The sequence below is a fragment of the Ambystoma mexicanum genome, chromosome 7p (assembly GCF_040938575.1).
Source record: "Ambystoma mexicanum isolate Mex_15411 chromosome 7p, UKY_AmexF1_1, whole genome shotgun sequence".
Lineage (NCBI taxonomy): Eukaryota > Metazoa > Chordata > Amphibia > Caudata > Ambystomatidae > Ambystoma > Ambystoma mexicanum.
In genome coordinates this window covers 952,224,026-952,247,695 of record NC_090939.1, presented here as the reverse complement: position 1 = coordinate 952,247,695, position 23,670 = coordinate 952,224,026, and the positions used below count along the sequence as shown (strand labels likewise).

Here is a 23,670-nt window from a genome sequence, read left to right as displayed (position 1 = left end):
GAGCTCTATGGGAATGGGGAAGGCGCTAATTACAGCACCGCAATTTTGCGGTGCCGTAATTAGCTCCGAGGTCCCTTAGCGGGTTGGATTTTAACGCCTGCAAAAAGCAGGCGTTAAATCCCCCAACCCGCAAAGGGACCTCGTAGTAAGGCGGTAGGGATTTACCGGTACCGGTAAATCCCTAACGCCATCCGTGTAATGAGGCCCATGGTCTCTTTGCTTCAGTTTACTTACAGTGTCCTACACGGTGGCACTGACCAGTGGGCTGCACCCTACTAATTAACTTTTAACCAATAAAACAAATACGGGAAACTATCAGACATTGATTAAAGCAACAGCTGTGCACTCTCGTTCTCTTTTTGTCAATATACCAAGCAAATCCCATTACACAAATACCTCTCGGAAGCCTCTCTCGATCTCTTATCTTTCAATTTTTGTCTCCTTCTCTCATTCTTTGGTCTATTTATCTTACATCTCTCCCCTTCCTTTCTTCATTCCATCACCTTTTCCTGTTTGTCTTTGCCTCTTCCTCTGTCTCTTTATCTTTCCATTTCCCCCTATACCCTCTGATCCTATTTGTAACTTCAACTTGCCTCCTCTTTCCTACGCTATCTCTCCCCTCTTCTGCTCTCAAACTCCTCTCATTGTTTATCTACCACCTTCCCCTCCCCTCCCATCCCTCATTCCCTGCTCTTACTACCTCTCTGTCTCCCCCTGTCTCCTTCTCTCTCTCCTCTCAACATTGTCTCTTTTTCTCATTATCTCTCTCGTGTGTGGCCGCTCTTCACCCTCTCGAGCACTGGCAAAGCAGCCAAGAGGCTTGGCTTTTCCATATGGGCTTCTGCAATGCAGGCTTCCTCTCCGATTCAAGTCAGAGGGACAGATGAAGGGGGCTTGCATGGCCAAAGGAGTCATTGTGTTGAAGCCAAGACAGTTTGCTTTGGCGATTCATATTTGTTTCAATCTATTTTCGCTTTCGGCTGATAATGAAACAAGAAAATGCAGAACTTTAAGGTAATTCATATAGTCATGGGGGCAGTGATTTCTCAATCATTTTGATCATCAGATGACTCCTGACCTTCAGTACAAATGGATTCCTGCCATTTAGTACGAATTGGTCGATGCTGTCTTTTTTCAAGATTGTTGGGAATTTTGTAAATAACTGAAACAATCTTTTTTCAACGTTACTGCATTGGGGTGAATTTACCTTTTTATATTCTCAAGAAAGAATTAAGATTGATGACTGTGGTCTTTGATAGTCTAGTTTCCACACACTTGTGTTTGTTTTGAAATCTATACTGACCCTCTTATGTGTTTGTTTACAGTTGATCGGCCGGTGAGAGTGTATGCAGACGGGATATTTGACCTCTTTCATTCCGGCCATGCAAGAGCACTCATGCAAGCCAAGAACCTATTCCCAAACAGCTACCTTTTAGTCGGAGGTAAGACATGAACAGGTGCATAGAATGGCATATTCGTATGGGATGTATTTCTTAGAAACAGGACTGGCATTCACATCCACAGCCCTGGGTTCAAATCATACACCCAAAATATATTGGCATTCTTGTGCATTGGTTCCAAAATGCTTACATCATAACAGTGAAAGTATTCATTAAAATGATTTGTTGTTTCTATTTGGATTTCACCTTTCTAAATCTCCTTCAGAACCCCGATATTCTTTATTTCTGTCCTACAGTAATCACAGCATATACGTTTCCAACTACACTCCTTGGGATTTCCTATTTTCCAAATAAGCAACCAAAAAAATGTGTTGGAAATAGTGTAAGAACCACTTAGAAAAAACATCAACAGAAGCCTCTAGTCGCCTCGGTTGTAGGAACCTGGCCAAATCTAAACCAAGGAAGCTCTTTTCTCAATGTTGGAGTTGAAGAGCGTCAGAGGTATCTCCCTTGTTTACCTCCATTACAATAAAGTACCATTGAGCATAATCTAAAAGTAGCCCTGAGATAAACTTACCAGTGTCTGCACATCTGTACATCATGTCCTTGGTAATAGGTATGCAATTTAAGGGATAGACTATACTCATACAAATCTGCCATAATATATTATAACAAAACTAGCTGTACCAAGCATATCAAACACCGATCTAGAGTTCTCCTGCTATCTCTCCTGCTCTTTCCTACTTTCTCTGTGCTTTCTTTCTCGCTCCCACACCTATTCTCTCTCTCGCTCTCTCTCTCTCTGTCCTCTCTTTCTCTCCCCCACTTGCTCGCTATCACTAGTTGCCTCCTGGCAACCCTTGCACTTGGATCTGTATCTGCCACCCTATAGTTCCCACTCCTGCACTTATTAGACACACATTGTCTACACCTTATTCCTGCACTTACCACCTGCTTGCCGCACAACCTGTCTTCGTTCTATCACGTGTTCCCCACTTCCATCTCCCCCGCACTTGCACGATCTCAATGTCACTTGGCCTAGTAAGATCATTGTTTTGTCCTCTCTTGTTCCCTTTCCTTTCCATGTCGCGCTCTGAAACACTTGTGTATGAGCGCAAAACAAATAAAATATCATATCATATCATCTCTCAGTCTCCCTTCATATCTCTTCCTCTGGGTGGCTGAGAATCTCATTGTCACTTGCTAGTTTGATAAAGGCGCACCAACGGTTGCTGACAAATGTGCTACGCGATATGGTCCCAGCCTGTTTTTTTAATCAAATCAAAGAGTTCTTTGGGAACATAAGAATGATCACAGATCTTTAGGTTCGACAAATATGCTGACGATAAAAGGCATGTGTGCTTGAGTCACTATGTACATGATGCAAACTGGACTTGGCACTTATTTCATTTTTCACAACACCCATCCTAACATCAAACTGTTTGTAACATTAACGTATGTACATTGATTCAGACAGCCTTAGTATTTAGATGTAACAATAATTTCACTACATCAGGGTGCAGTTCCAAGGTAATGTTCCCTTTCCCTGTGTAGGGTAATGATAGCTGTGCACATGCTCAGTTCCCAATGCACAAACATCCCAAGAGAATTACATATATAGAAGTTTCCCAATTCCTCTCAAGTATGGTGGAAGCTTGAAGCTTGACACAGTGTAGCTAGAGAAGGCAGATGGTGATACTCTAGTGGTTGTACTGCCATGGCTAACACTGAACCCCCAATTCCACAATAGTATGTCCTGTCCCCGGTTTCTTTAACATAACCTCCCCATACCCCAACAGTCATTTTACTGAAATAGAGCCCCTCCCCCCCACTCATGTACGACACCAGATTCAGGATTTACCTGTTGTCTTTCGATTGCTTTTGCAAGTGTTTCTTGGTAAACCACCCAAAATCCTAAAAAAAATCCTAATACAGTGGAGTTCTTTTTTCAAAGTTCATGTGCATTGTTCCAATGACAGCCCGCTATTGAAACCGTTCTAATTGACTATCAGCAGACAAAGATGTACAATGCTCTGTATTTAAGGAAATATGAAATTTGTTCAGTTTGTGGTCATTCAGAACAGAACAAAATGTCCCATTTTTAAACACACAGTACCTTAACAATGCCCAATCCACACACCACCGGAAATAGGTTGCCCATCATTCATTTGCTCCAGTGTCTATCTAGAGCAAACTACATAAACAGATACTGGGCCTCATTACGACTTGGGCATGGTTGCCTCCAAAATCGGTCCGGGTTCCCTGAATGGGGAATTACCGGGCCATTCCGAGTTTGGAAGGCCAGGTAATTCCTCCTTCAGGGAACCCGGGCCCGGACCTTCCCCATTCCCATTTGAGCCCCCATAGTGCTCAATGGGAATGGGTGGGGGAGCTAACAACGGGCTGATTACGACCGGCCCGTTGTTAGCTCTATGATCCCCTCGTGGGACCCGCTCTGGACGTCTGGTAAAACCAGACGTCCACATCGGTTCCTGCGAGAGAACCTCGTAATAGTGCAGAATGCGTTTAACGGCACCAGCACCATTACTGGTGCTGTTAAACGCATTCCGCACAGGTCGTAATGAGGCCCACTTTCTATCCAATCAGCACGCTTTGAATGGAGCTTTTAACCTTTTATAACCAGTGGTCGAAGTGAGCGGGAGCAGTCGGGAGCAGTGCTCCTATACTTTTTAAAATTACCTTTTACAGCTCCAATACTTTTATTTTAAAAATAAACCGTTCTGGAATGGTTTGTTTTAAAATAAAAGTGTAGAAAGTAGTTGAAACCTTCACTTTCAGTGCACTGCACTGAACGTTCCCTTAAACAGCAGGTGCAAGTGTTTGGGGGGGTGTATTGTGTGTGGGAGGGGCATGGTGATGGGGATTGTGGATAGCGGGGCAGGCCAGCAGGGAACATAGTTCCACTACTTCTTTTCGTACACTTCGACCACTGCTTATAACATGTGAATTCCAAGCTTCCCTTAGTGATGTGCACCCACTCAGCACTGGGCAAAGAGGCATGGACAAACTCTGTCGCAGGAAGTCCGAGGTGATCCCCACATGATTTTAAAGCGTTAGAGCCCTTTTCCAGCTCTATTGTATTTTAGGTGAACTTCACCCTTGTGAGAAGTCCTTGCATTCAACTTGGGACCACTAACTTGGGGAGTGGTCAGCTACCACACAATAGAGCCCACAGGCTCTAATTCGTCATTTAACTAAGAGTCAAACGGCTAGAATTTTCCACAACTGAAATGGTAATATAATACTCCTGACATACGTACCTTACACATCGGAACAGCCTATGCTCACACAGTTGGACAGGCCTCTTCTTTATTTTGCTTATACTGTAGTTCTTTTCAGAAGTCAACAATCAGCACAGCTTAAATCTGATATTCTCAGCAAACCAGAGCATTTACCATGATTATCAATTTAATGTTGACGAATCACAGGGACAACCCTCAGCACGTCCTGAGCCAAAAACCACAAGGGCTTCACAAGGTGATCAGTAGAATCAATGGTGGTGAAGTAGTCAGAATTAGTGTTTGTGCTGGATTCTCAAACTGTAAAGAGGAAAGCAACAGAATGATCATAAGCAACAGAATTGTAGAGTTTCTTCGATATTTGTACATACCTATATTTTCAGTGAAACAAAATTAGTTATGACAAAGTTAAAATGATCTAATTCATCACAACAAAGCCCCTGAAGTTTGGTGGGTGTGTGAAGTGACGAACCTCTTTACTAAGAGACTCCCTTGATGTAATTTCTGATGTCATTGTTGATCCTTGCTATGATCACATGTATGTGATGATGGGCTGAGCAACCAGGTGGACAATGAGCTAAAATGGTGTTCACTTCCTACACCCATCAACTTTCATGGGTACTGGTGCAATGAATTGGATCATGTTAACTCTGTCCTAACAAAGGTTTTTTTCACTATTGCTATATATCTTCACCGGGTCATGCTGGCCATGCTGCTGTCCATGTTGCATCAATTACAAAAAAAACCCACACAGGCCAACTCCCGCTGCCTAGTCAATAACCGGGTATTACCTGCCCTGGTCTTTGGCTGAGTCCAAATAGGCTAAAAGACAATGGCCATGTCCAGTGGGCCGGGTGTACAGCGAGACCCATATCCCCATCACAAATTAATTATCAGACCTCACTGCCAAGGGCGCTGTCCCTGTTGCACCCTGGGAGACTGCTGCTCTATAATGTTATATAAATAATATTTTGTTTAAGTGAAAAACCTTTGTTTAAGGGATGTTATTGTTACAAGTAAACCCAGAAATTCGCCAGTTATGGTAAGCTAAGCAACCATAACTCGCGCCACCACTGTGCACTGCTAAGACTAACACCCAGGACATGAAAAATGACATCACAAATATTTTTGATGACACCACATATCTGGGCAACTTATTTTTGTTAATTGACATGATTAGGCTAGTTTTTTGTCTTTACTGACAGTGAGAATTTCCAAAATTTAAAAGGTGCTATATATACACACATTAACCTTTTTATATGTGCTTAAAGTACTTTCCTTAGAGTTTAATAAGAGCTCATAGTGCACATACACGGAGCAATCAGCACGCCTCAAACACACAATTAATTTGTGAACATGATGATTAACTCTGTTATTGTCATTTTTTGGTGCTGTTGTTTCTTTCTTCCTTACTTTAGCTTCCTTGTATGTGCCTCTAATTTGTATGCATTGTGCATTTTTATATGTATTTTTTGTCTACTAACACAAGTGTGTGGTAAGTTTTGAATTGTTACCTATGTATTCCATGTTTAACATTACTCAAAACTCTCATAAGGTAGCATTTATTATTTTACTATCGGAAATTACTAAATTAACAATATTGTACTTCTATGGTGCAGGCTGCAAACATTGCCCATTGTATGTATGTATGATTAGGTTCCTCTACTAACAACACCACTAGAATATAATGATTTGTTTACATGAGTACATTCCTTAATGCATTAAATAGTTCATAATAGGTCTCGCAATCACCCCTAGCATCTTGTTTCCAGCATTATAAACTCAACTCCTTTTAGGGACTGTTATAAACTCAACTGCTTGTAGGGACTGTTTATTAAAATTAACTTAATATGTGTCATCATCAGTGATGTCATCAATGGCATTTGTGATGTCACCTTTCATGACCTGGGTGCTAGTCTTAGCAGTGCACAGTGGTGGCGCGAGTTATGGTTGATTAGTTCACGATAACCGGCAAATTTCTGGGGTTTTATCGGTTTTAATTGTAACCATAATGTCCCTTTAACAATGCTTTTTACAGAACTGGAGGTGAACTTCCAGCCATGGCTACTAGGTGGCGTTGTTGAATGTGTGACTGTGCTCAAATGGACTTTCCTACATATATATATTGCGGTAGACATTTCCTGGAGAAAAAGGTTTGCATTTGAGCTAATTTGCATACCCACAATGCCTTGCTGTTGTGGCTCAGAACTGCAGGTGAACTTCCAACGATGGCTACTAGGTGGCATTGTGGAATGTGTGAATGGGCTCAAATGGACTTTCCTACTTTAACATTTCAGGTGAAAGGTTTTTTTTCAAACCTTTTTATACCCACCATAACTTTATTGGTGGTATATATATATGTTGATCCAGAAGAAAACAGATAGTCGCTACTTTTACTAGGTTAACAAAGTAATTTATTTTGCATATTTGCAAGCTTTTGTGGAATGTCTACTCTTCGTTAAGCCAGGCAGAGATGGAAGGAAACATTTGAAAAGCATCACAACATTACAGTTTGCATAGCCCCTCCTGCAGATACCCCGTTAGCTGTGCCTTTCTGTACCTGATTTGTAGTTTTGCTCAGGGAGGAATGTATTGGATGTTCAACTCCCCCACACACTGTGATCTTCAAGGTCTAAATGGTGCACTGTGGTACACTGTGGGGAAGGGGTCAGTGAGACTGGAGAGCAAGGGGAAATAACAGCCCACCCTGTTAGAGGGCTCTCAGGAGGGCAGGAAGGGGTGGTTAGGTGTCAGTCATTGTATGTTATGTGCAGTCCTATATATATATATATATGAGATTTCTATGCAGGCATTAAATCCATGGATAACTACAGAATCCGCCTGTTTTCTCACCTGTTAAAAGCATGTGGATTCCATAGCAATCCATTGTAAATGCTGTCTGCAAAGCATAATTTGCAGGCAGCATTTTACTTTTTTTTTTTTTAACTGAGAGTAAAAATGAAGGGCAAACACAATTCCCCTGGGTTTTACCCTTCGCTTTTAAACTCTGTTTTGCAAATATTTACAATTGCAAGCAGGGGACACAACAGCATGTAAGTACTAATGTTGGTGGTCCCCTGCATGCAATTACCATTTTTACACAAATAACCCACTTGGTGTTTTAGAATACATTTTGAAAAGTGTTTCTTTGAGGTACTACCATTTGTTCTTGTGTAAATTTGCAGCACTTTTTACAGAGACATTTCTGCAAAAAACAGCTTGTATCAATGAAAAAAAAGATTTTACTGCAGGAATGGGAAAACACAAAGTCTTCCCTCATCCCCACTCCAACTATCCATGTGCCCCCCTCCTTTTTTCTAGGTTAGCTCTTGTGCAAATCAACCCTGATCCTCTCCCATTAGCCCCTTTGACTCGCCAGTTCACTTTTGTTTCAAGCATGCTGTGTGACATTTTTGTGGGAAACACGTGGAAATCCTGCAGGATTCTTCTGGTATGATGTTTTAACCCAAACCAAAAAGGGGACGACTGCGACCATTATGTATATATTAATTGAAAAAACTTTAGTTAAGGGATAGTTGAGGGGATCAAATTTAATGCAACAAAACCTTTGAAAGTAAGAGAATGTGGGAAGTGATGATCATCTTAACTCAGTGTCCCCCATTAATGACCCATATGATCTAATGATGTTAATTATATAGCGCTTACCCCTAAGTGCTTTACATAGAACACATATACATACCATATCACACAACACAAGTCAATGCAATTGCCAAAAAATGCTTCTTTCTCCTACGACTGCTCAGAGGATTTCTCCCATACCTCACTTTCCCCCACAGAGCCCACACAATCATATCCCTCATACTCACAAGAATTGACTACAAAAACAGCCTCTGCCTAGGAATGCCGGCAAGACTTACCAAGAAACTCCAAAATACTGCAGCCAGGATATACTAAGACTAAACAGAAGAGACCACATCACTCCAGCATTGAGAAGCCTACACTGGTTACCTTTAAAAACACACATCAAATTCAGCCGCACCAGAGGTGCCAACAATACCGACCGAATTACTAACCCATATTCCCCTTCCTACTCTGCAAAACATTACTGACGCCACTGCATCAGACCTTGGGCTAGCCACACTACACATAAATAAACCAAGAATCAATACTATGTTCACACCCAGAATTTCCAAATGCTGAAGCACATCTAGAGCAAATCACCCACATAGTCCTTAAAACCATCAATAACGCAACTACACACCAAGTTACCGGATTATCATGCGGCTACGGCCATCCGTGACTGTGGATCAATTATGGACACTATCTAATCAGTGCGCACTAGCAAACCCACTACACCCGACACAACACACTAACACAAACACTTCCACACACCCAAGGCACTGAATCTTACCTATACGGTTACAACGTACGAGACCTCTCGCACTAACTACTACTTCAAAACAACACTCACAGATACCAGTTCCTCCTGGTTCTGAACCTAACCTCTCACCCTATCGTTGCTAACCTCCAACCCCCCTCTCTTACAGAGACACGCATGTGCCTGGAGACTGCCCCTAGGTGGTAGCAGTACGCTGTATAAATCAACATAACATAACAACTTGAGTTGGTGCTCATTTATCGACCTCAGATGGATGAAAGGCTGAGTTGTCCCTGCCGGGATTCGAACGTGCGACCTGCAGATCACACACAGATCACAGCAGCAAGCACTCAACCCAATGAGCTATCTTGCCAGCATCTAATTTAGTTTGTCATTGTGAATCCCATTTTATGTATGTGCACATGGATTTGCAACAGGCGGTTGCCGCCCTATAGTTAAGGTGATAGCTTCGAGGTATAGAAAATTCTAAAACTCTACTGCCTGTAACTTTTGACTTGGTTTTGGATGTCATTTTCCAAACAAAAGGTTTGCTACAGCCTCCCCCCGCCCCACCCCGACGCTGGACATGTTGGGAAAGATTTGCTAAAACATTATTTTCAGCCTACTCCCATTCAAGCTGAAACTGCTGGGTGGATTTGGACCAAATGAGAAACAACTTGGGCATGAATCGTTGACATAACATCCAGGATAGGGTTGGGGTAAATCCGTCCAGAGGTTTTAAAATATTTGATGGAGAAGACCGTGCCCCCTGCTCCCAAAAGTAGCTATATCTCCTGTGGTGCTTTGCAGCAAAGATGCTTTTCAGAAATGAAAAAGGCACCATTTTATTTTGCTCAATGCCATCTCTAATGCCATTTATTTATTTATTTATTTTATTTGTATGGCACGAAACAAGAAGCCCTTGGCCATAGGGGCCCAGTACTGGACAGTAACACATAAAGCATAAAGAAACAATGAGTTCCAATAATGGCGGAGCCTGAGACAGGAAATGCGTAAATAATCAATGAAGCCGGCTAATGGAACAGAGTGGTTTTTAGTCCTTGTTTGAAAGCAGCCAGTGAGGAGCAAGCTCTCAAATCGGGGGGCTGCACATTCCATATTTTAGGGGCTCTGTAAGGGAAAGTCCCTTGGGACACAATAGACAGTCTGGCCCGTTGTGTATGATATCCTTTCGGATGACCATGTTGCTAAGGCGAATAAATGCTTGTTGCGGAGGCAAGCATTATTCGATTTTAGGACTCTACAGGATGGTAGCCATGCAGTGCTTTTCAGCAAATACTTGGGGCTCTTTCCATACAAGCAGTTGTGTGTAATACACTGTACTCTAAAAGAGATTCTGCGGCTGATCGGAGCCAGTGTAAAGCAATCCAAGCTGTTTTGCGGAGTCCTTCAATGATGCACACAGCATTGTTCTGGATAACCTGCAGGTGAGTATGTTCGCCTTTAGCAATGGCCATCAATAAGCTAGATCAATAATCAAATGTAGCCCCTATAATAGATCGTCCAATAGTGGCATAGTTGGTGGAATTTAGGAATGATCTCAACTGGGCAAGTAATTGAAGATGATAAGATGTTCCTGAGACAAGGCTTTTTACTTGGGCCTTCATATTTAGCTCTTGATCAAGGATAACTCCTAAAGTCTTGTCTTTGGTTTGGGTGGTGATGGTACCACCAGCAATGTCAAAGCTCTGATATTCTGGACCTAACTTCTGGAGATGCGCAGAGATGCCCATAACCATGAGCTCTGTCTTTGAAACATCAAGTGCGAGGCCGTTGATACGCATCCAAGTTTGAAACCGGCCATAAATGGAATTGACGGTAAGAGAGTCAGTAGCATGATTCCCAGTGAGGAGGATCAGGCATTGCACGTTGTCTGTGCAGTTGGCATACAGAATGCCTTCAATATCCAGTTGTTCAAATAAGGGTAGCATGAAAATGTTAAATAGTGTAGGCGACACACATGATCCCTGTGGGACCCCGCAAATCACAGAGAACTCCTCAGCCATTGCGTCTTTAAAGAAGACCCTTGCATAGCGATCAGAGAGAAACAATTTTAATCATTCAGTCGCAGATGATGAAAAGCAGCCGTATTCTGTAATCTATCCGCTAGTATGGCATGGTCCACCAAATCGAATGCTGTGGATAGGTCCAACAGCAAAAGCAATGCCATATCACCCTTCTCAAAGGAGTTGCAGATATTGGTTTTCAAATCTAATAAGGTAGACTCAGTACTGTGTGCACGCCTAAAACCAGATTGTTTCTCTCTCAGGATTTGATGCTTAGTCAGAAACTCCTTGATTTGTAGGTAGGCCACCTGATCAAGGATTTTCAGTAGATAAGGAACATTTGTGATGGGCCGGTAATTACCTGGCACATTAGGATCTAAAGAGGGCCTTTTAATCAAGGGGGAGATCCACACCTTTTTGATACATGTTAGTAGGTAGTTTTCTCTAAGAGACATCAATTAATTTTGCGATTAGCGGTATTAACTGAGGAGCGCATTACTTCACTGACTATAAGTGCGGGCCAAAGGTCCCCTTTACAGTTTTTCGGCTTGAGTTTCCTCAAGATTTCTGGCACTTGATGTTCGCTAATCATCTGAAATTCGAATTTAGGAGGTGTCATCCTAGTCCCCATGCAAGCTAGTTTCTCATTACAGTTGTCTCCTGCAACATGCTTAGCTGCAATGTCTGTCTGTATATTTTTTAACCTGTCTGTAAAGGCATTTAGTCTTTAGTCTTTAGTCACCTGAGATGGACAAAGGCATGGATCCTGAAGCTCATTCAGAATTCTGAAGAGCTCCTTAGAATTGGATGCTGCACCCGAGATTCTTGGATCATAATGTGATTTATTTTGCCTCACAAATGGCATGTTCGGAAAGCAGCAAGAGAAAAGCTGGTATTATCCTCGGGGGATTTGGTTTTTGTCCACTATTTGTCCCAACTGTCTTCAGAGTCAGAATGAATCCCTTTCTCCTCACCTCCTTTGACTGGTGGAAGGAGAACCTTCTTCCCGGTCCTTCTTTATTTTCTTCTTCTTCTTGGTTGTTTTTCTTGCCTTGAAGAGGTAAGGTCTGTCGTGGAGGAAAGCCACTATGTCTGTCTGGATAAACAGGCGGACTAGTGGCTCCCTCCCCGGAACAGCCAGGCAGGGAAATATGCTGGTGAGGCAAAAAAAAACTGAGGTAAGCAGTAAGTCCAAAGACAGTATCATTGAGAGTGAATCCAGGTGGAAGAGGCAAGTAGGAGATCCAAGAAATAACTGTAACTAACTCAAGGCAGAGGAAATGGCACGAGGCAGTGAATGAGGTACGAGACAGGTATTTGACACACAGGAAACTGAGGATCTAGGGAAAGGAGAGTCCAGAGAGCCACAGGAGACCCAGAAGGAGAGTCCAACGAGCCACAACGGAACCAGAAGGAGAGTCCAGCGAGCCACAGGGGAACCAGAAGGAAAGCCCAGCACAGCACCCTAAAAGAGGGGGAGCGGGAACAAGACAAGGCAGAGTAGGCAAATGAAGCAAAGTAGGAAAACACAAGCAGAAATCCGAAACTAGCGTTTCACCCATACAAGGACACACAGGGGTTGCATGTTGAAAAAACAACTAGACTGTAACTCCGCGTATCGGAGGTACGTGGCGGCTCAATGATGGCGGACTGTTCATCTGGGCCAGAGGTGCCACGGGGAAACGGCGTGACACTATTTCAGTGCTTTGGTTTTGATTTTTTTAAGATTACAAATATCTGCAGAAAACCAGATTTTGTTATGGTGTGCTCTTAGCAGGCGAGATTTTACAGGAGCCAAGCTATGAACCGCATTCTCAAGCATGTTTAGGTATGCTTCGGCCAGGTCTTCGCCAAATTAAGATTGGGTAAGTTATCAGTGACAGAAAAGATATAAGGGGTCATGTAATGGTGTGAGCTTTAGATAGTTTCTAAACAAGACCAACTGTTTCGTCACTCTGCTATTAATATGGGAAGGTACGGTTATGTTCCATTCAACAAAATAATGGTCAGACCAGGGACATGGGTTGATTTCTTTTTCCATTATACTGATGTTATGGGCAAGCACCCCGTCTAAAATCATCCTGCCTTTATCATGGGTAGGTAGGCTGACCTGCTGAGTAAAGCCCAAAATCAGTAGGGTGGTCCCAACAAGAATTGCTGTTGCATCAGTACCATCTGAGAAACTGAGATTAAAATCACCAAAAATGATGGTTCTAGATCAGGGTTTTAATGGTAGATGAAATTAGGTACTCAGGTGCAATCGGAAGTCCGGCATGTTCTGTGGTGGTCTGTTGATAAGAAATATATTGATAGTAGCGTTAGAATGAAATGGCAATTTGGCATATATTGCTTCACATTCGGGTAGCGAGATGTTCTCAATTTTGCAAACCTGTAATAACTTATCATAAATCAATGCTACACGCCCTCCTTTAGCGTTAAGCCGGTCTGCTCTCAGGATGTTATGTCCTGTTGTCACTGCAAGAGAGAGTGCTGGCCCTGCAGCATTGTGCAGCCATGACTCTGTTATGGTACACGTCAATCTTGTGTTTAGTAATATGCTCTGCTATCTCAATGGAGTGTCGACCTAAGGATCTGATATTAAGTCGCAGGCATTTAAGCTGTTTATTTGTGCCATTAATGATGGTTTTTCTATAAGAGGAAAGTGCCATAAGTATATCACCCAACTGAATTTCAGTATCACACTCTGGTATGAGAAAATGCATATTGCAATTGGTGGTTGGGTAGATCGGTGGATTAGAATTGGCTTTTGAGCCATTTGCTTTGTTACCAACTACTGTAGCCGAAACCCTGATGTTGCCACAGTCTGTGATTGACTGTTTACGACATCACTAATTACATCATACATGACATCACTGATGATGTCACTATTGGCATCATACATGACATCATTGATGAGGTCAATAATGATGTCATATATGCCATTGCTGATTATATAAGTTGAAATATTGTTGTTTCCCACATTTGGTACATATTTTAGAAATAACACAGCTGGTTGAACTTGTGATTCCTGTTTTTAAGAGTGGTTTTCTCTCAGCCTGTGGCACCAACTGCACTTGTGCGAAGAAAACTCTATATTCCGAAAGCTACGTTTTCTTGGATATATAAATATATATATTGTTTTAAATAATTTTTTTATTTATTGTTATGGTTGAGGAAGATCAACCTTTCAACTGTTACAATCATGACAAAACAGAAGCGTTAAAAACAAATAAAACGTGTGTGATTAAAAGGCGAATACAAGATATACCCAATTTGATAATATTTAATTTGTGTGAGGCCCTGCACATTTTTCCTGAAGGTATTCTTCACACAGCGACGTCTTATACTCCAGTCACATGGAGACTCTTGATCTTGAAGCTTCCAGACATAAAATGTTGATAACTCATGCACTGTTCCCGTGCGGAAATCCAATCATAGCGCCATAATTGAATTTTTGTTCGAGTTGGATTAGTTTTGGGAAGAAGAATATAAACATTTGCAGCTGTTATTATTGCAATTAATGCCTGTTTCCAAGTTGTCATGAAATGATCTTTGGTGGAGTTCATGTAGGACGCCAAAGCAAATAACAAGGAGTGTGGGTCATCAGCCAATAAGCATTTCGTAAATAGATTACACAATTTCCAAATATACGAGATGCCAAGTGAGAGCAGCCCCGACTCGTGTCTTATTATGCTCATCGTTTGGCATGGAGGCAAACAAAGCACCTGCTTCCAAAAGAGCCCTTCTAAAGTTAGCCAAAAAGTCTTCCCTTTCCAGGCTCTGGTCTCAGCACCATAGGTAATGATAAGCACCACTTTTGTTTTTGTTTGTAATCTGTAATAAGTGGTGCTATGGAAAATGTACCATATCTTTTTTTAATGATTCGTGCTTGTGCAACGGCTATTGAGATTTTTCGCCTCAGTCCCACACAATACGGCACAATACAGAGGGATGATTGTTAGTGTTGAGGTCTAGGTAGCAATATTCGCTAACTACTTTTAAAGGTGAATTTATTTACTTTAACATCATTTTTTCACTGAATTTCATAGGTTTTTATTAATGCAACTTAACCATAATGCCCATTTAACAAAGTGTTTTCACTGAATTCATATGTTTTTATTAGTGCAGCCTAATTTACTACAACATCCTAATGTTATACTAACCCCCAGTATAGCAGCATTTTCGGACGATCTAGAAAGTTTCACCTTAAAACTGTGCCATTCCCCACCTTCTGGCAACATTGTTAACACTTTTATGAATTTTCAGCAACTTTTTAAACCATTTTTTGTTTGCTGACGTTTGCAAACGTCTGATGTCATCGCTGACTTTCCGGACAGTTTCACGTGACCACACACGCGCCCGATGTGATGACGTGTTCGCAAATGAGTCTGTGCTTTGCAAACAGTTCAAAACTGCATTTTCAGCTGACCTGGAAAGTTTCAAGCTGAAAATGTCCCCTAGCACATTTCATAGACCTAATGTTACTGATTTTCCATATGCAATCCAGGAGAGAACGCATGTTTGGCAGTATATTAGCACAACAGCTATTAAACTTAAAAAATGGCATCAGCCATGGCCATTCATCCTCACCAGGAGCCACCACCACCATCAGCTGGAGGGCCTAGACAACAGAAAAAGCGCAATGATGTAAAAAAGAATCAAGAGGACCACGAAGACGAGAGAGAAAATGTCTACCTCCAGCACCCAGAGAGAATCCTGGGTGTGGTGGTTCTTTACCACTGTTGTGAGTATACCAAAGGCTAAGGCTACCAAGGTCCAATGCACTCAGTCGCGGACAACCTGGGCAGTACTCCTATTGGACCACCTCCATGTCCGCCACACCAAATCCAACCACTGGGATGCTCTTAGAATGGCTGTTCCTTTCTCAGGAAGTAGTAGGCTGTCTTCCTCTACCTCATCTTCCTCACTCAATACTGAAACCACACAGCCTACTCCTGTGGGGTACAACATCCCACAAGCTACCTTGCAAGCTATAAAAGAGGCTGTTGAGCCATATCTTTCCAAGACAACAGTTCTCTGTATATAATGCAACACGCCACTCTGCAGGGGGGAGCAGTTTCGAAGTGCTTTCGAGGCTATAATCAAGGAGCATGAGAAACAGTGCACCCTACCTTAGATTCAACACACGCCTGACAACTTCCCCTGTTCACCTGCCCCTCCATATCTGTGGTTGGTGCCCCTTCCCTTATTCCCCCCGCCCCCACCCACCTTACTTCATGACATGTCCTGAAAAAAAAACCTTCACAATCCCAAAACACCAAAAAAGGGATTCATTTAGGAACCACCTTTCACAGTTAAAAAATAGAAGTAAAAAAATAAGCTTATAAACTCCATCTACTTAAAAATGTTCAGTCAAGTAGTTAGACTCAGTAACATTCTCTAAGATTCTCTAGCATTCCTATTGGCATGTTTTATTATACTAAAGGAAATAATGGACAATTTTATACTAGAGAAAAGAGAAAAGCACAGAAACAATTTTCTGTCCCACATGCTTTTCTCTACAATACAATAAGGAAACAATCCATGGACCTTCATGACTATCCGAGGTCTCCGTAGTCCCCTCACCAGGCCATGCATCATTAAAAAACCTGAATTTCACGTGCACACCATCGCACAAGACAAGACTTCTACCAGAATGGAAAGGGGTGTAGGGATTGCCAAGTGCTGATAAGAGCCCAGAAGGAAAGTGCCAACAGGTGCCACAGTGGGAGGCCACTCGCTAACTGCTGGGGCAGAGGATTCTCAAAGGTAGGCTACACAGCTGCCAGGCAGTAGATCCGCAAAGGCAGTACTGAAGGGGGTGGGGCGGGTCTACTGGTGTTGACTAGATATAGGGCCTGGGACCTGCGATCTTCATGAGGGACCAGGGCACCAGTATCAGCGACAGTTGTATGAGTTATCAGTGAAGGGATTAAATACAACAGGAAAAGGAAAGCAGAGTTTTTAAAAGTTTGCAAAACTTAAGGAAGTCCAGCTGACGTATAAGAGGATCAGGAAGTTCGGGTCCAAACAGAGGCACCGGCCAAAGAGAGAGAGACATGCCTCCCGCTCTCTGTTTCAATGGAGTTATAGGAAAGGAGGACTCTAGCAGGGCAGTATTTAGGGAGAAAAGTTGGAGATATTGTAGTCCCACACCCAGAAAGCCTTGTCAATGATACAGAGGATCTGGAATTCCATCCTTGCAACCACCAGGAGCCAATGTACACATTTTAGGCCTGCAGCAATATGATCCCTGGGCTTGTATTTTGTTTATTTGTATAGCGTGCCTTGTCCAAGGCCAAAAGTAAGTCTTCCAGCCCTATTTTAGATTAGCTGAAGGGGGCGTAGACAACAAAGCGAGAGGTTAAGAAAGAGACGGTTGCAGTAGTCCAGATTACATATGATCATGTCTCTAAAGACATTCAGCTTCTGGGGGAAGGTGAGGAACGGCTGAATGCCTATATGGAGCTGAAGCTGAAAGTGGGCTTTCTTTACAAGCTTCAAAATATAATGACTAAAGGAGAGAGAGAACTTAAAGATGACTCCAAGGTTTTTGGCCTCACAGAATGGTGAGAGTAGAGGGTTTAAAGAGGTGGGCCGGCTAGGAGAAAAACAGGGCAAAAGTGTCACAATTAGAAAGTTCTCAGTCTTACTGGCATAAAGACAGAGATTTTTAGCTGTACATAATGCCTTGATGGCGGTCAAACAATCAGGGATACAAAACGAGGAGAAGAAATTAGTTGAGGGAAGTTTAAGGAAAGCTGTGTGTCATTAACATAACACTGGAAATGAGAAAAGAAGAAAGACATCAGGTGCGCCAGAGGGACGAAATAGATATCGAAGAGCCACAATCATAGGATAGGACCTCAGGCTACTCTGTAGGTAGACAGTGAGGTGGTGGAGTACAAATGGCTCAGTTGAAGCTGTGAAGGGCGTTTCGTGGGGAAAACGGTTGAGCCAGTCTAGTGCCCAGTCCATGATGCTAAAGGTACCATGTAACCGCTTAATGAGGATACAATGGTTGACTGTGTGAAAGGTGGAGGTGACATCAAGGAGCACTATCCTCAGTAGTACTACAATCATAAATACCATATACACTTCAAATATCATTCCACCATACAAATATTGTATACCGCCCCTGCATTACCTATAATTACTGTACACATATTACTATAGTGTGTGTGGCCAGTGAACACATTGTTGGGGGCATGGCTTATAGCCATGCACCCAAGATTCTGTTCACAGGCCACATCCACCACAATATAATTAAACGATATAACAAGTATGTACAATACACCTTCAAATAACAAAACTCACCCAGAACCCCTTGCCATCCAAATTATGTCAGCGGACAACAAAATTAACTGCGGACTGCATGCCCTTTTCACCTTGAAACAGCTCCATATCATCCTTATTCCAGTCCCCCACCCTTTCCAGGCCCTCTCGGCCACCAATTAACCCCAAATGTGTTTTCCAGACTTTTTGCACACTGCACTATCCGCAGATACCGGCGGCCATCTGCAGATCCATCGGGGCGACCGGTTAAAAAAAATATGACGCACCTCACGCTTTTGACCATCCGATCAGCAGGCATGCATAATGTCCATGGACATCATGCTGCCCCCTGATGGTCCCAGACATGTCAACGGACTCAGAATCGTGAAATTTACAAAAGCATGCTTTCGGGACCTAGCCGCCGCATCTGGTGAAAATCCATCCAGCGGTTTGGGCAGTAGGCGCGAGCAAACATTTTTTTCCATTGCATCTTTGAGGATTTCGCATTCCAAGGGGCCATATACTTTCTTTGCAAAGTATGTTGAGGATTTGTCCAGGGGGGCGAAGTTATACGCCGCCCAGAAAGTGCTCTTTCTATGAGTTGACCAACTTAACCATAACTACATTATAATACTTAATATATATTGTGGTGCAGCTGCTGCCGCTCTATAGTTGAGTGTAAAATCGCATAGGAAAACCGAAAAAATAAATTGCTAATAACCTTTCAATCGTACGATGGATTTGGCTGAAATTCTGAAAACAATATTGTACTTACGCCCCTGCCCCTCCCCCCCTACTCTATACCGGATTGGACATTTTGGGAAGGAGCAGTTAAATAAGAAGTTATAACAAAAACAAAAAAACCCAGTTTGGGCCTAGTCCCCATTCTTTTTCCCATAGACCAATACGTCAAATTTTTGATATTGGGCCCGGTACGAAACAACTTGGGCACGAAGCGTTGACTTGATTTCTGGGTTGAGGAGATCTGGGGTTATTGCGTACAGTAATTTTAAAAATATTTTACAGAAAAGGAGGGGTCCCTTGTCCCAAAATTATAGTAATATCTCCCATGGTGCTCTGCAGCAGAGAGGCCAACAGGATTTCCAGAAATGAAATAACTTTTGACTTGCTGGATAGACTTGGATGACATTTTTAAAGAAAAACGTTTGTCAAGCACCCCCCCCTACCCCCGAAACAACAAATTATGGGAACAACATTTTATGAGAAATGAAAATGTTATTAAGAAAACAAAACACCATAGTTTCACAGTTTTCAGCCCAATAATTTTCCCATAATGGAAAAGTGCAGTTTCTGAACAGCCGTAGCATGAAAACTGCTGGGCATATTTGGACCAAATAAGAAACAACTTGGGTACAAAGCATTGACTTACATTTCTTGACTGGTTTGGGGTAAATCTATCCAGTAGTTTTTTAAATATTTGACAGAGAAGGGGGTGCCCCATGCTCCCTATAACCTTTATATCAGCCTTGGTGCTTTTTACAGCAGAGAGGCTGAGCAAGGCTATTAACTTGACTTGCTGAATGGATTTGGATGAACATTTCCAAACAAACAGTTTATCAAGAGCCCAACTAACCAGGACATTTTGGGAACTATTCGTTAGAAAACGAAAAGTCGTTAAGAAAACAAAAATGGTGTTTTCATTCATTTTCCCATAGAGAAAAAGTGCAGATTTTGAAAAGCCCTTTGCGTGAAAACCGCTTGGAATGTTTGGACCAAAATTTGGGCACAACGATTTGACTTAAATTTCTTGACTGGTTTTGGGTAAATGCATACAGTAGTTTTAAAAATATTTGACAGAGAACGGCTGCCCCCTGCGCCTTAAAACCTTTATATCGGTATTCGTGTGGTGCTTTTCATCACTATCAATGCATTTATATTTCTCATCATGAGCAAATAATTACAGGGAATCGCTTTATTGATTTCTACCCATCCTGGTAATTGTTTGCTACGCTTATCGATGAGACATTACTTTATAACCCTCTGTTGGTTCACCACATTTAGAGTTACCAACTTCCTTTTAAATTCCATAAAAGAACATATTCTCTAACAAGAATGTCATTTACATATCAGGAATTACAGTCAACATTTATAGAATAGAATTTTGCATACTTATTTAATTTTTGGTCTACCCAGCTAACTCTTCGTTTATCACGATCACATAACGTGATAATCATCTCAATGGTTCCATCAGTATTTTACCAAAAATACACATAAGGGAAGTGCCGACCAGTGATACGTGAGTACATCTCAATTTATAAGCCAGTCGAGGGTCCCAGCGTCTCCGTGTCCATGGCAACGCTCGCGGCTGCCGAAGCAGCGACGCTGCTCGACCATCGGATTCTGACACTACTGATACGCTGCATCGAGAGACTTACTTGTAAGTGATAGCTATTTTGCTTTATATCTGAAAACATGAGTGTTCATTCGATCAGCATGCCAACATGAACGTCAACATTAATATGCTTTTTTTCCCGTTAGGGCACAGGACATCCACATTGTATACAGGCAACAGATTCTATCTTTTCTTGACAAGATACATGCAGTTCAATGCACTTAGGTAAGCCAATTCATAACGCGCATTACCATGTGCTATTTTAATGTGTAATCAGGTGCCACTGCATATTACTTCACTTCTGTTTATTCGCCTTAGAGGTTAGTCTTTCCTTCATTACACACATTGCAGTGATCAAGAGAATAGTTCCTTAGCCATATGAACAGTAAACTTGCCTTCCACAGCATTGCACACATGACCGAAAGCTTGGACAAAGATCAATGTAACAGATTCACCATTTTAAGTTAAATGACACATGGTGGTTGCCAATATCACTGATACTGATATGTGGAGCATACAAATGGGTCATAGTTATGGAACTGTGCAATTTTCTGTTTTTAGTATTAAATCTGCATCGATGGATTTCACATAAAGCAGTGTGAGATTTCTTTAAGGAAAGTAGATTCTATGTACTTGATCGCAGTCCACTTCTTGTCAGGTATGCTTTAGGATCTACCATGTTAATTTCTATTTTGTGAATTGTAATAATGATATTGAAAGTAGAAGTGGTTTCAACATCCTCAAGTATGTTAATTTCTTTAGTGCCTGCCCTGAAGAAGGACCTACAGCCCCAAATGCATCGGCCAGGGCTTCTGCTAATTACCTTTGAATAAAGACAATTGGATTACTTGCAACTTTGGACTACTTGAAGATTATTGCAGCTTCATTCCTTCAACTAAAAGATACAATTATTAACTATTAACTATTTGAAGTAGTATTTTCGAAATACTACTTTTGAAGTACTATTTTTTTTTGCTATATGAAGTAGTATTTTCGATTTCCATATTGCCGTGTGCACAGCCACTACAAACCAGCTGTAACACGATCCACAGACACGAGGGCTCGATCCAAGATGGCAGACCTCTGATGAGCGTCACGGTAGCTAGCGACCGCACTTAGCCAGGATTGGCTATTTCCACATTATTTACGTCCCTGCCCACAACCGGAAGGCAAGAGCCGACGCACCCCAAGGGCCGGCCACCATAAGGGCCATCTCCTGTCTGCGCCCTCGTCACTAGAAGCAACTACCTCGGAGGGGCAGTAACCCTCTCCCCTGATCCTGCCGCATCAACCTAGGAGGGGCAGGAGCCCTCTTCTCCTCAGAGCCTACATCCACACGATCGCCGAACCCTGCACCGAAGGCTCAGGCTGTACGTATCCACCCATTGCGGGTAAGCACTGCAGCCTCCTTATTTTCGATCACCATATTGCCGTGTGCACATCTACTACAAACCAGCTGTAACACGATCCACAGCCACGAGGGCCCGATCCAAGATGGTAGACCGCCGATGAGCGTCGGAGTAGCCTAGCGACCGCACTTAGCCAGGATTGGCTATTTCCACGTTATTTACGTCCCTGTCCACAGCCGGAAGGCGAGAGCCGACGCACCCCAAGGGCCGGCCACCATAAGGGCCATCTCCTGTCTGCGCCTGCCCACACACGGGCGCGCAATTAAGTTCATGCTCGCTCCACCCCAATCTCTGCAAACCTGTAAGTACTCTGCCATAAACTATTCTTCATCTCACGCATAGTGTGACCGCTAATTTAAAATCTCGATCCTATCGACCGGCAAGTAGATCTCCTACATCTACATTGAACCCTAAGTGACGCACATCCATAACGGATTTACCTACACCCCAGCCCATGCAGCATGCCGACTCATCATAAGACAAACCTTGTGCATGTGTCACCAACCCTATGCACAACCGTATGAGTAAAACGCAGCCGAATCCTAAACGCATTAGCCTTCATGTACCAGGAACTAATTACATATAGTAGCTCCACAGTTGCTCTACTGCCTATTTTACTCAAGCGCCGTAGGCCTTATCCAAAATGGCAGCAGTTGCAATAGCCCATACTGTAATTGCGACCAATTGAATGCCTACCTTATAATAGTGACCAAACTGTTTGCAGTAGCCTCCTTGCAGCACTTGCCTATTTCGAAACAGTAATCAGATAGAATGCAGTAGCTTCTTAGCTGTACCTTCATACTTTGCAACAGTTTCTATCTTGAATGCAGCAGCTTCTCAGTTGCACTAGTCTAATTTTGCATTAGTGACCAATTTGAATGTAGCAGCTTTTTATTTTCATGGGTCTACTTTGTAATAGTGACTGATTTGATTGCAGTAGCCTCTCAGTTGCACTAGCCTATTTTGAATGCAGTAGCTTCACAGTTGCATGAGCCTGTTCACCTATTGCAACCAATTTGAACGTAGCCAACCCTTGCTCATAATGTTGACCTCCCTAATAACTATTATGTTTCCGCTCTGTAGAATACCCCAATCCACCCCCTGCATAAGAGGATCTTTCATCAAGTTCAATGAAGGATTAGCCAGATTAGGATGCCAACGCCACCATCCGATCCCATACCCCACCCCATTCCTTCCCTCACTACCTCCATTTACCACACAAACTACACCGATAATCAATACCTCCTCGAGCACCATGAATAAAGCACTCCCAGCTATCCCCAGTCCCAGTTACAACTGCAGCAAACAACCCAGACCCAATGACACTAATAACAAGACTATACCCATCCTGGGCATCAATAGACTTAACAGACTCAGGGCCAGAACCATAACCAGAGCCACCCATCGAGCCACCACACTCCCCACAACTATAAATACACCTACCAAACTAGGCACTAACTCACACAATTGCCAAACCAAAAACCATCCCAAGAAACCTACCAAACCCCAAACCAACTCCAAAACCAATAGTCATACCCCTAACTCAGGTAATACTCCTGGAAATGCTCATCCCCGCGCCTCAACATCCACTCTCAAAGGTGCACTTA

General features: G+C 42.6%; 1 protein-coding gene across 3 annotated transcripts in view; it reads left to right on the top strand.

The window, feature by feature from the left end:
- PCYT1B (phosphate cytidylyltransferase 1B, choline) overlaps positions 1–23,670 on the top strand; it is a 1,139,653-nt gene that overhangs the window by 331,071 nt on the left and 784,912 nt on the right. For all 3 annotated transcript variants that reach the window (XM_069637298.1, XM_069637297.1, XM_069637295.1), the window contains exon 3: positions 1,326–1,442. In XM_069637298.1, coding sequence (XP_069493399.1) covers positions 1,326–1,442 — 117 coding nt within the window. The remainder of the gene's footprint in view (positions 1–1,325; positions 1,443–23,670) is intronic.